General features: G+C 42.6%; 1 protein-coding gene across 1 annotated transcript in view; it reads right to left on the reverse strand.

Annotated features, from left to right (window-relative positions):
* Nucleotides 1-12,523, reverse strand: part of ESR2 (estrogen receptor 2) — an 82,093-nt gene that overhangs the window by 53,114 nt on the left and 16,456 nt on the right. Inside the window, exons 2-3 of the mRNA XM_027768343.1 lie at nucleotides 6,038-6,491; nucleotides 2,536-2,708 (exon numbers count right to left, since the gene is read on the reverse strand). Of these exons, the coding sequence (XP_027624144.1) occupies nucleotides 2,536-2,708; nucleotides 6,038-6,453 (589 nt within the window). The 5' untranslated portion in view covers nucleotides 6,454-6,491. The remainder of the gene's footprint in view (nucleotides 1-2,535; nucleotides 2,709-6,037; nucleotides 6,492-12,523) is intronic.

Consider the following 12,523-nt stretch of genomic DNA (forward strand, 5'->3'; position numbering starts at 1 on the left):
CTCATTACTGGGAACCAGCAGGTGATGTGGTGGTTAAGGTACTAGACTCCCACATGGTGACCATGGTTCATGTTCCAGACCTGGTGGCTTGCTTTCTCTCTCTCTGGTGAGCAACATCCCCTATAGCAAGCTTACAATAATAATAAAATTCTTTTCAGAAACAATTTTCAAATAAATACTGGGGAAAAAATAGTTCAATATTGAATTTCAGAAAATCTAAACTGTTCATATTACATATTTCAGGGACCTGTACCTGGCCTTATAAGCTACTGCTATAATGATTATAAATAAAATGATTTAAACTCTGTGTCCTCTCAAAATCAACTTCATTCCATCTTTAGAACAATGCTGTATCTCTAATTCTCAGGGGAGAAAACAGGCTGGGAAATGCAGTCACAGAGCTAATGAGCAGAGAATCCAGGAATCTAGGTAGCCAGCCACACAGGGCGAATTGCAAGGGATACACAGGAAGGAGACTGTTTACTGACAATCTGCTCCTCACCACCCCCTGAAATCTGCCAGTGCTTCTCTGCTAGAGGTTAAACGTCCTCTGCTAGAGTTACCCATCGGTGGATTAAATTAGCAAATTGGTATGTACCCTTTGCAAGCTATGAACTCCCTTAAGATTACTTTCCTTTATATTTTTTTAAAAAATTCTTTCATGGAGGGTAGGGAGAAACAGGCACTCTCCACAGGGTCTCATCATGCTGCAGTTCCACCCCAACACACACACACACACACACACACACACCACTACTGCTGCTGTCACCGCCATTACCACCCCACACCTTTCAGCCAACCAGGATCATGGGCACACTCTATGTTTCAGGTTGACCCGGGATCCGAACCATGGTCTTCCTTGGGACTCCAGCATGGCAGTGTTGTCCTACCACCTGCTTCATCTGAGCTAAGACTGCTTTCTTAACTGGTTAAGAACAAGGCACTGAGGCTTTATTACAAAATAGAAGAGAGCTCTAATAAGGGAAGAGGGAACATGGCCTGGGAAGGGACTGTTGAGGGAAAGGTTATGAAGCAGAGACAGAGGAGAGCTCAAGTAAGCAGGAAAGTCACTTCAGAGAATCAGGGTTAGCAAGGGACGAAGAACATGGCAAAGACACTGCCTGGACATGGGCTAACTAGACTTGGAATCAGATGTGCACAACTCAAAGCTGATTAAAACAATGATTCGGGGGGCCAGCAGGTGGTATGGTGGTTGGAACTCCCACCACACAGCTGACACGGTTCAAGTTCTGGACCTGGCAGCTTGCTTTCTCACTTTCTCTGTCTCTCTTCGTGAGTGCATGTGCCCTGTACCAAATAAAAATAATGTTGATAATAAATAAAATTAAATAATAATTTTTTTAAAAATTTTTTTTAAAAAAAGATGATTTAGGGCTAGCCAATGGTGAGGCAGTTAAGGCAGCTGGATCCCACATGGCCAACAAGGTGGTTCAAGTCCCAGGCCCAGTGGCTAGAAAAACATGCTGGGCACTTGTGCCTGAGGCCCCAAATCCCAAAAGGAGAAAGAAATGCAAGAGAAGAGATTGCAGTGTGACTATCCCCCATGGAGGGTGCTTCCTCACTTTCTCTCTCCCAAACTGGTGAGTACACATGCCCTCTGACAAATTAAAAAAAAAAAAAAAAAGAAAGAAAGAAAGAAAAAGAAAAAAAGACAATCTATAATTTAAAAAAATAATAATGAGTTAGGCCTGCTCTGACGCCTGATGGTTAAGGCAGTCGGGTCCCACATGGCTAACTGCCTATCCAGTACCAGACCCAGCAGCTTAAGAAACATTCCGGGGACAGGTGTGCCCAAAATTCCAAGGAAGAAAAGATGGAGGAGAAGGGATTATGATGTAACCATTCTCATGGGAAGTGCTTTCTCCTCTCTTTCTCTTTCAGCCCCTCTCTGGCAAGTGCACATGCCCTTTAGGGGAAAAAAAGGCAAATTCTTAAGACTCCCTCCCCCAAAATAAAATAAAACCTAGCCCAGAAGGAATTTGGAGAAGGTTAAGGAAACAGTCTAAACCCAGAAAATGGGGAAATTCTGAACTTCACTAGTTCAGGGCAAGACATGCCTCTAGATCAATTCTCAAAGTCTGCTGCAGTTGATTTTTTATTTCTGACCATTTTTGTAAAATGTATTTATTCTTTCTTCCTCAGGAGCCAGCCCACCACGCCTGTTTAACAAGCCATATATCTCATCTAAGTTAAAGGAAGAAACACTCTTTGCAGCTCCTAGTGAGCAACACATTTTTCCCATGCAATATTTTACAAGATTGTCACCAGATGTCTTCTCCCCAGAACCCCTGTGGGTGAAGGTGGGGGGTAATTTGGCTGTATACTCCAGGGTTCTGAGGTGGAAATACGCAACTGAAGATAAAGTGCCCAACTCACTCCAGAACACACATGATCCTCTGAACTCTGTGTACCAAACAGATCAATGGTGAAATTCCTACCAGGTCATCTCAGCAAAAACATTTGAAAGCAAAAGTAAAAAAAGAAAGAAAGAAACAATGAATAATTCTCTTGTACCTTGAATGCTTCTTTTAAAAAAGGCTTTACAACCTTCGCATGACCAGACTCCATAGTGATATCCTGATGCATAATCACTGCAGACGGCACAGAAGTGGGCATCCCTCTTTGAACTTGGACTAGTGACAGGGCTGGTGCACCTGCTCCCACTAATCTTCCTTTTCAGTGTCTCTCTGGGGGCAACAAAGAAAACGTCCATTGTAAAAGCTTTCTAGAAAAAAACACAACATGAACATTACCTAATTTGATCTCTTTGCCCTCCAGGAAATTGGATAAGAAAAAAACCTTTATTACTTATATCAGATCTATTAAGGGGTCCACTGGGGAATGACTGATGTGTACAAGTGGTTAAGTGAGTTCATGCCCATCCATGCCATGTGGAGGAGCTCCAGTTACTACAGGTCTGTGGTAGCCATGGGAGGAGGGCATCTGAGTATAACAAAGTGGGCAGGTGGAATCTTACCCACAGGGGACCACAAGCAAGATGTAGAGTGGCTTTCTATAGTTACTGGAGTTCGTCAGATTGGACACATGGGTCTAAATTCACATAACCATTTCCAAACCTCGGTTATTTCCAGCAGTGTTGCTAAGCAGCCCATCAGACTTTGAGATTCCCAGTTAAATGGCAGACAAAAATCTCCTGTGTTGCAATTTCAGAGAAAGGTCTAGATGGAAAATAAAATAAGAGGAGTAACAAATGAACTTGAAGTTACATTAAGATGAATTCTATCGGGAACCAGCAGTTAGTGTAATGGCTATGTTGCTGGACTCCCACGTAGTCGACCGCGGTTCGCGTCCTGGACCCGGTGGCTTAAAACTCACGCTGGGCACGTGTGCATGCGTGCCCAAGATCCCGAGAGGAGAATGGAGGAGAAGGGATTACGGCGTGACCATCCCCCCTGGGGGGTGATTTCTCGCTTTCTGTCTCTCTGTCTCTCTCTGTCTGTCTGGCGAGTGCACGCGCCCTATAGCGAGAATCTCTCCAAGATGAATTCTATGGTCTAGTTAATAAAAGGAGGGACTAGCCCCATATCCCAATGGTTAAGGAATCTGGATCCTATGTGGCCAACCATGTAGTTTGAATCCTGGCCCCAGCAGCTTGAAAACACACCGAGCACTGCATGCATGCCTAACCAAAATCCTAACAGGATGGGGAGATGGAGGAGAAGGGATGGCAGCATAACCATGCCCCATGGGGAGAGGGATGTTTTCTCCCTTCCCTGTCCCCCTCTTTCTGGAGAATACACATGCCCTTCAGAAAATAAAACAGAAAGAGAGAAAGAGAAAGGGGTTAGAAAGAGAAAAAAAAAAAAGAGAGAGAGAGAGAGAGAGAAGAGAGAAGAGAGGGGAAAGCAAGTGCCTGTCCTGAGCAGGCTTTGAAGGAAGCAGAGCTCAGTGGAGGCTGAGGGGCAGGCTGGTCCCTACGGGAGGAAGAGCCCAGGGAGAAAGCCCTAGGGGCACCAAAACCACACCTGGCTAGTTCCTAAGTTTGCTTCTTTTGGAAAGGCAATGGTAGAGTATTACTGGTTTGTAAATGGGGCCAAATATTAGCAGAACTTTGATTAGAATGTATGCTTAGAGACAAAATATTTCTTCCTTTAAAGGCTGAATGAAAAGAAAAAAAAAATCACACTAAAAATATTACTGACAATTTTTATACTCTCTTATTTTACCAATAATTATTTTAAAAAGAAAAATTAAAACTACCATGTAATATTCCTTTCTTAAGGTCTTATAACATCATTTAAAAGTAATGAATGTCAGGTCAGTATCCAACATACTCTAACTCAGTACTTTGGGTTTTTTAGAAGTTTATCTTCCCCTTTTCTCCTTATATCAAGCCTTCTCTATATCTATGTATATATATATATATATTTTTTTTTAATTTGCCAGAGGGTACATGGCTCTCCAGACAGAGAGAAAAAGAGAGGACAAAGCACACCCCATGGAGAATAATCACACCGCAATCCTTTCTGCTCCATTTCTCGCTTGTTTTAAGATTTTGAGCACGTACATGAGCATATCCTGTATGTTTTTCAAGCCACTGGGTCCAAGACTCCACTGTACAGTCAGCCATGTGAGATCCAACTACCTTAGCCACCAGGCAATGGAGCCGGACCACCATAATTACCATTAAAAATAGTACAAATCAGACAAAAATAATCTATTACCCTGTATTTCAAAAGTACAAATATACTTTTTAACCGCAAAGTTTCAGCTGAAGTCTACACTTAACTATTAGGTTGTCAGAATAGTCATGACAGATTTTTGCATAAAAAAAAAACAGAAAAATATGTCATGACTCTTCCAATAACCCAACAGTTTCCTGTTGGAGACAGCAGTGACATTATGGTTAAGGTGGCTGGATCCCACATGTCCAATCACAAAGTTTAAGTCCTAGATACAGTGACTTGAGTCCTGACCTGACAGCTTGATAAACATGCCTGGCACATATGCATGCATGCCCAAAATTCCAAGAGAAAAGATCAAAGAGGAGGGATTATGGTGTAACCATCCCCCATTTGGGGCCTTTCTCACTTTCCCTCTCTCTCTCATTCTGTCTGTATCTGGTAAGCACATGTGCCCTCTAGCAAATTAAAATAGTAAGTTTCCCACTAATCTTTTTTTTTTTTAAGAGAGGTTTTTGGTATAGGGTGTGTGCACTCACCAGAAAGACAGAGACAGAAGGTGAGAAATCACTCCCCAGGGGAGATGGCCACACCACAATCCCTTCTCCTCCATTCTCCTCTAGGGATCTCAGGCATGCACCCAACGTGAGTTTAAGCCACTGGGTCCAGGACTCGAACTGTGATCGATCGATTACATGGGAGTTCAGCGACATAGACATTACGCCAACTGCTGGTCCCCCCACTAATCTTTATAAAATGTAATTATTTTCGTTAGTTGTTAAGAAGCTTATATGAACTGTCTACATTTTCAGGCTTCGCCCATCTATTAACAGTATTTCACTTAAGTGGTTATACTGCCAGTTACTTTTACCCTAGAAACAATTTGTGATTTCAATAAAGAAAGACTCTAACCTGAAAGTAAACATCTATTTTTAAGTCCAAATATCTTCAGTAGGAGAAAAATGATTAAGTTCATAATTATTTAACTCCATTTATTCATTTATCTATTCCAATTTGACCAGAAAGGGACAGAGTGAGAGAGAGGAAAAGTATTAAAGCAAGGTGTCAGGTCCAGGACTTGAACCACAGTCAGCCATGTGGGAGTCCAGTGCCCCTAAACACCACGCTACCTGCCGGCTCCAATTAAGTTCATTCTTATTACATAAAGACAGTAGCCATGAAAATGAATTCCCCCACAATAAGCACGACTTTTTAATGAGGATTAGAATGTTGGAATAGAATCGGGAGTCATATGTTTTAGATGCTCTATGTAATTAAAGTATCTTGTATGATACATATCTTTCTTCCCACTAAATCATAAAATGATTAGAATCATTCCCGTAACTACAATTTAGAATGAAGACAGGATTTACCTCACAGGTAAGGTGTGTTCCAGTGATCGTGCTTCGCACCAAGGACTCTTTTGAGGTTCTGCGTACAGAAGTGAAGACTGGCAATGGATTGCTAACGGAGAGAGGTGCCCAGGAGTTGGCCATAACACATTTGGGCTTGTGGTCTGCCGGCCGGTCCCACCTTCTGAGTTACTGACGCTGCTGGGAAGGCTATAATTCACCATAGCAGGGCTGTAGAATGCCATGGCTGAATATTCACGGCGGCTCTCTACATAGGAAGAAGGTATATATATAGGGCCATGTTCCAGGGGCGGGATGGATTGACTACAGTTGTAGGAGGCAGGAGAGTTAAGGCTAGTTGGTGAGTTTTTGATATCCATTTCTTGAATAGGTAGCAACCAAGAAAACTCCTTGTGAGAAGAAGCACAAAGGGGCATTATAATGTTCTCAAAGACCCATGGGCAGACAAAAATGCCTATAAAAAAAAAAGATATAATTAAGTTAGAAATATAAGCATAACTATTAAAACATGTTTAAACATTTTTATTTTAAAAAAATATACATGTAGGGGGAACCAGCAGTTAGCGTAATGGCTATGTCGCTGGACTCCCACGTAGTCGACCGCGGTTCATGTCCCGGACCCAGTGGCTTAAAACTCATGCCGGGCGCGTGTGCGTGCGTGCCCAGGATCCCGAGAGGAGAATGGAGGAGAAGGGATTGCGGCGTGACCATCCCCCCTGGGGGGTGATTTCTCGCTTTCTGTCTCTATGTCTCTCTCTGTCTGTCTGGCGAGCGCACGCGCCCTACAGTGAAAATCTCTCAAAAAAAAAAATATATATATACATGTAGGGATCAACAGGTGGTATACTGATTAAGATGCTTAGATTCCCACATGGCTGACAATGGTTTGAGTCCTGGGCCTGGAGGCTTGTAAATCACCTGGGGGGGTGTGTGTGCATACCCAAAATCCTGAGAGGAGACTGGAAGAGAATGGGCTGCGGCTTGACCATCCCTCCTGGAGGGTGATTACTTACTTTCCTTCTTTCTCTCTCTGGTGAGTGCATATGCCCTATGGCAAAAACCTAATTAATTTTAAAAAATTAAATTAATTTTAAAAAATTATAAGTTTAAATGGAATTACAAATCCATGCTGAAAGATATTACAAAAATATTAACCTCAGAGGGTGAAGAATGTGAGGAGGAACTCTTTTTTTTTTTTTTTTGCTGTTATTTGTAACCACAAGAATCTTTCTACCATGATAATTATAAAATAGCCTTTAAAACTTAAATGAAAAATCCACAAGGGTTAAATAAAAATGTCAAGATTTTTCTCTTTTTTTGGAATAAATTTCTTTAGAAGTTTTTATGGAAAAAAAAAGAACAGCCATGTAAAAGAGAAGATTAATGAGCAGAGCTAGAATAAATAAATATTGGAATACTATGAATCATCTATAGTTTTTTTTAAAAGTACATGAATAGATTCACCAGTGTAACTATATCACTTAATCTTTTGCCCCTTGTCTTTGAAGAGGACTTCAATACAGAAGACTTCAAAATTTCATGGAAAACCAGAATTAAAGTGAAAGTTTATTTTGGTGCAAAAAAATTTGAAATCCATGCACAGTCTTTTCATTATGCACACTCCCTGTGAACTTTTGGAAGACCTCCCCCTATATGATCCCTACCCAGAGTTCCTGTAAGTATTTGTTTATTTATTTTGAGAGGTATTTTTTGCTATAGGGCGCGTGCACTCGCCAGACAGACAGAGAGAGACAGAGAGACAGAAAGCGAGAAATCACCCCCCAGGGGGGATGGTCACGCCACAATCCCTTCTCCTCCATCCTCCTCTCGGGATCTTGGGCACGTACGCACACGCGCCCGGCGTGAGTTCTAAGCCACCGGGTCCGGGACGTGAACCGCGGTAGACTACGTGGGAGTCCAGCGACATAGCCATTACGCTAACTGCTGGTTCCCAGTTCCTGTAAGTATTTAAAGTAAACTCAGTGTTAAGCTTTCTCAGTAGAGGGTGCTAGAGGGACATGTAGCAGAAAAGGCTTGCTGTCATGTCTGACCCCTGGAGAGGCTAGTGGTATGACTGTGAGACTAGCAAGTGGAAGGCCTGCCTCAGCTACTGGCCCATAACAAGGTCCCTTTGCAACCTTGCAGCCTTGGCCAGCTGTTTGTCTGTGGCTCAAAGGGTCACATACCATGAAGTCACTTATGGTACAGAATTGTCATCCTGTATGCTTTGAAGACCTTCTGCGCTCAAAGGGCACCTGGACCCCCACTTAACACCCAAGTCACTGCAGGATGATCGTCAGCTGCCTCCTTCCCTTCGGATGGAACCTGGTCGGGCTCAGCAACTCCAGACCAACTCCAACCTGCTACACCGACGAACATCTCTGCTGGTTTGTGGCTGACCTTCGCCTTTTGCAATGAGGTCTGAACCCCTTCCAAGTTTGTCCTGCTTGGGTATTCTCCCTTAGCTCTAGGGTACCAAACAGTTTCCTTATATCTTATACTTAATCTCTTATGATAGTTAACAATCCTCAATAAACTTCTGTGTGGTTTCTATCTCCTGATTGGATCCAGACTTCTATAGGGACAGAAAAGAAAAATCCAATAATAGAAAATCCCCACATTGAAAAGCTTTTGGAAACATGATATAGTACATAGATGGTATCTCAAATCACTGGGAAAATACTGGACAACAGTCTAGTCATTGGAAAAATAAGTGGACCCATACCTCCCAGCACATGCCAAAATAAATTCTGAATGGTTCAGAGTTCAAAACATTAAGAGAAAGATTAATTGGGGGGAGAAAGAAAGGAAAAGGGATAGGAAAAGGGGGAGGGAGGAGAAGGGAGAGAGAGAAGGAGAGGGACTGCACAAGTACTAGAAGTAAACACAGGTAAATATATCCCTTTAGGACCCAAGTGTGGGAGACACCTTCGTAACTGTGGCTGGAAATCCAAAAGCAACAAAAAAAGACCAGTACATTCAGTAAATAAATCTTCACATATTATAAAAATGTCATAGGCAAATAAAAAAATGTCAACTTCTATAAGAAACGAAGAGCTAGGGCCAGCTCTGTGATGCAACTGTAACACACTTATCAAAAAACTGGGACCTCGCATGGTGACTGTGACCTCAGGCACACCGGACATAAACACAAGTGTCCAGGGTCTGACGGGCTGGAGGCCTGGAGGAAAGGGATCACAGTGTGATCAGACCCTGTGGAAGATGCTCCTTTCTCTCTCACTCTAATGTGTAGGCACATGTGCTCAATCACAAATAAAGAAAAATATAAGATAAATGAGCGATTAATCTCCCCTTTCTATAGAGAAAACTCAGAAAATGATAAGGACCAAAATTTTGTCAGAAAAATAGGAAAAAGACACAGACATATAGAATACAGGAAGAGGAAGGTGGTATCTCTTAAATACAAAAGAGGTGGTCAGCCTCATTCATAAAGGACATATAAACTAAAACTACACCAAGATACCATTTGTCACTTATGTTTTGCGAAAATTCGAATGTTTGACAACAGACTCTCTTGGCAAGGCTATGAACAAACAGGGACCCGGCTCCTACAATGCAGGGGGAGTGCAAAATGGTACAACCTCTGTGAATATTTGGCAATATACAGAAAAATTACTTATGTTTCTAGCTTTTGGACTATGAGTTCCTAGTGATATTGAAAGCCAAAAGAGAAAAGGAAAATTAAATAATTTCTTAGCATTGTAGGTGATCACTACATCAATTCTTCACTCTGAAAATCCTTAATTAAGGGGAAAGAATTAAGCCCATAAACCTGTTTTGGTTTTGGTTTTTAAATTTACTAGAGAATATGTACACTTGCTGGAGAGAGAGAAAAAGAGAGAGAAAGCCCCTCTCCAATGGGCAATGGTCATGCCACAATCCCCCTCCTTCATTTCTCCTTCTGGGATTTTGGGCATGCATGCACATGCACCCACCATGTTTGTCAAGCTACTGGGTCATGGACTCCAACCACGCAGTTGGCCATGTGAAATCCAGCCACCTTCACCACCATGCCACTGGCTGGCCCACCCTTGCCTTTTTAAGATCTATGTCTATTCAAAGGTCAAGGGGAAACCCTTCTTTACAAAAGAATGCCACCAAATAAATGGTTCAGAAAAAAAGTTATAAATAAGAAAAAGCCAGTAAGTCAAAATGCTAATTACTAAATCTAAATAGTGGGGTTATGGACATTCATTATACCAATCTTTCAACTTTTCTGTGTTTGAAATTTATCATAAGCAGCAGCTTCAGAGGGGAAAACACACACACACACAATACAAGAGATTAAAAATGAAGAATCTTTAAAAGGTTATTAACTGGAATAGCATAATCTGGAAAAGAAAACAGTGATCATTGATAATGGGACTGGTCGAGAGAGAGTATTAAAAAAACTTATCTTCTCCATCTTAGACACTTTAATCTCCAGCTGTCACCTGCTTCCATGTGTATGTAACTTGGCCCTCTAGAGCTGCCAGTTCCTTCCTGACATTTTTATTTGAATTTATTTCAAAAACACTATTTGTCTTCAAAGCATAGTATGTCCATGGTAGTTCTGTTTGTTTGGTTAGATGGATCATTTTAAGTTTTTGCCATAGAGGACATGCACTCACTGGAGAGAAACAGAGAGGGAAAGTGAGAAACCACCCGCCGGGGGACAGCCACACTGCAATCCCTTCTCCATTCTCCTCCTGGGATTTGGGGCATGCATACATATGTGCCCAGCATGATTTTCAAGCTTCCAGGTCCAAGACACAGACTCTGGTCTACCATGTCATAATCCAGTGCCTTAACCACCACACCACTTGCTAGCCCTATGGTAGTTTTAAAATACATCTATAGATATTTCAACATACTTTCCTTTAAAAGGAAGAGCTTAACCTCCCTGCCCTCCCAGTATAGGCCAGACTTAATAATTCACTTCCAATGAATGAATTATGGTAAAAGGAATGGTGAGTGACTTCCAGGACTAGGTCATAAGAGGCATTGAATCTCTTACTCGTTTGCTCGCTTATTTCTATGTTTGTTTCCTCCATGAAAGAGAGGGACAGAGCTGGGGTGGGGGTACCCCTGTCTTCATGCCACCATCCATGCTGCACCACCACTTGGTCCCTTGGCTCTCTTTCTTGGATCACTCACTCTGGGGAGAAGCTCACTGCCATTCTGAGAGGACACTGAAGCACCCCAATGAAGCATCCTGCCAATAGCCAGCAAGGAACTACAGTCTCCAGGCAACAGCTATGTGAGAGATGTGTGAGAAGTAGTCCTCTAGCCCGTGAAGGCTTCAGATGTCTATAGCTCTGGCTGGCATCTTGCCTTCAGCCTCATGAGACCTAAGCTAGAACATCCAGCTAAGCTGTTCCCTCCTAGTTTCCAGACTCTCTCAACCTGTGCAAGGTAACATGGTTATGTTGTCTTAAGCTGCTCAATTCTACAGTCATTGGTTACACAGCAATAGGTCATCTATCGCCATGCTGTAATTTATCATTTTCTTCCCCCAAACCACTCCTTATTTCCTGTTGTGTCAATGACAAAGCCCATCACAGTTGTTTTTGTCTTCTTCCCTTCACCCAGTTTTTGGTTGTTTTTTTACAAAAAGAATTATTTAATTTTATTATTAATTTATTATAGGATGTGCCTACAGGGGAGTGGGGGGGGGGAGGGGAGAGGGAAAGTGAGAAAGCAGGTCACCACATCCAGGACTCAAACCAAGGGCAGCCATGGGGGAGTCCAGTGCCTTAACCACAATGCCACCTGCTGGCTCCATCCAGTTACTGTCAATCACCAAAGCACACTGCCATTTTCCTCCACAATGCCTTCTTTTGGTGTTTTGTCTTTTACTGCCTTCATGAAGCAAGCTCTCATTACTTTTAATCTGTGCATCTATAATAGGCTCCGTATTGCTCCTTGTCTCCAGTTAGCTCAATGTCCAGATGCACAGAGATCTGGATTGATAGTCTTAGGACCTGACTCTGGGGACCAACAGATGATGTGGTGGTTAAGGTGCTGGACTCCCACATGGCAAACCACAGTTCAGGTCCCAGGCCCAGTGGCTTGAAATTCAAGCTAGGCATGTGTGCATGCATGCCCAAAATCCAGACATCCAGGAGAATGGAGAAGGGATTACAGCACAGCCATTCCCCCTAGTAGGTGCTTTCTCACTTTTCCTCTTACTGTTTCTGTCTCTCTCCAGAGAGCATGAGCACCCTATAGTAAAAACCTAAAAAGAGAAATAAGCAAACAAAAAAAAAAGCCCCAGCCCTGTTCAGCACCCTGCTTCCTTCCAGTGTAATCAGTTATACTCCTCCAGCATTCAAGATGTTCTACTTTGTTCCCCTCTAATTTCCCATTGCTTTCTGACAGAAAAACTGCTATGTCCATAAAAAAATAAGCAAAGTGCTGGGGCTGGCAGGTCGCACGGTGGTTACGGCAGGGGGGGGTCCCCACAGGCGGCTGGAGCTCTCGCGC

Source organism: Tupaia chinensis, unplaced genomic scaffold, assembly GCF_000334495.1.
Source record: "Tupaia chinensis unplaced genomic scaffold, TupChi_1.0 Scaffold000075_1, whole genome shotgun sequence".
Classification (NCBI taxonomy): Eukaryota; Metazoa; Chordata; class Mammalia; order Scandentia; family Tupaiidae; genus Tupaia; species Tupaia belangeri.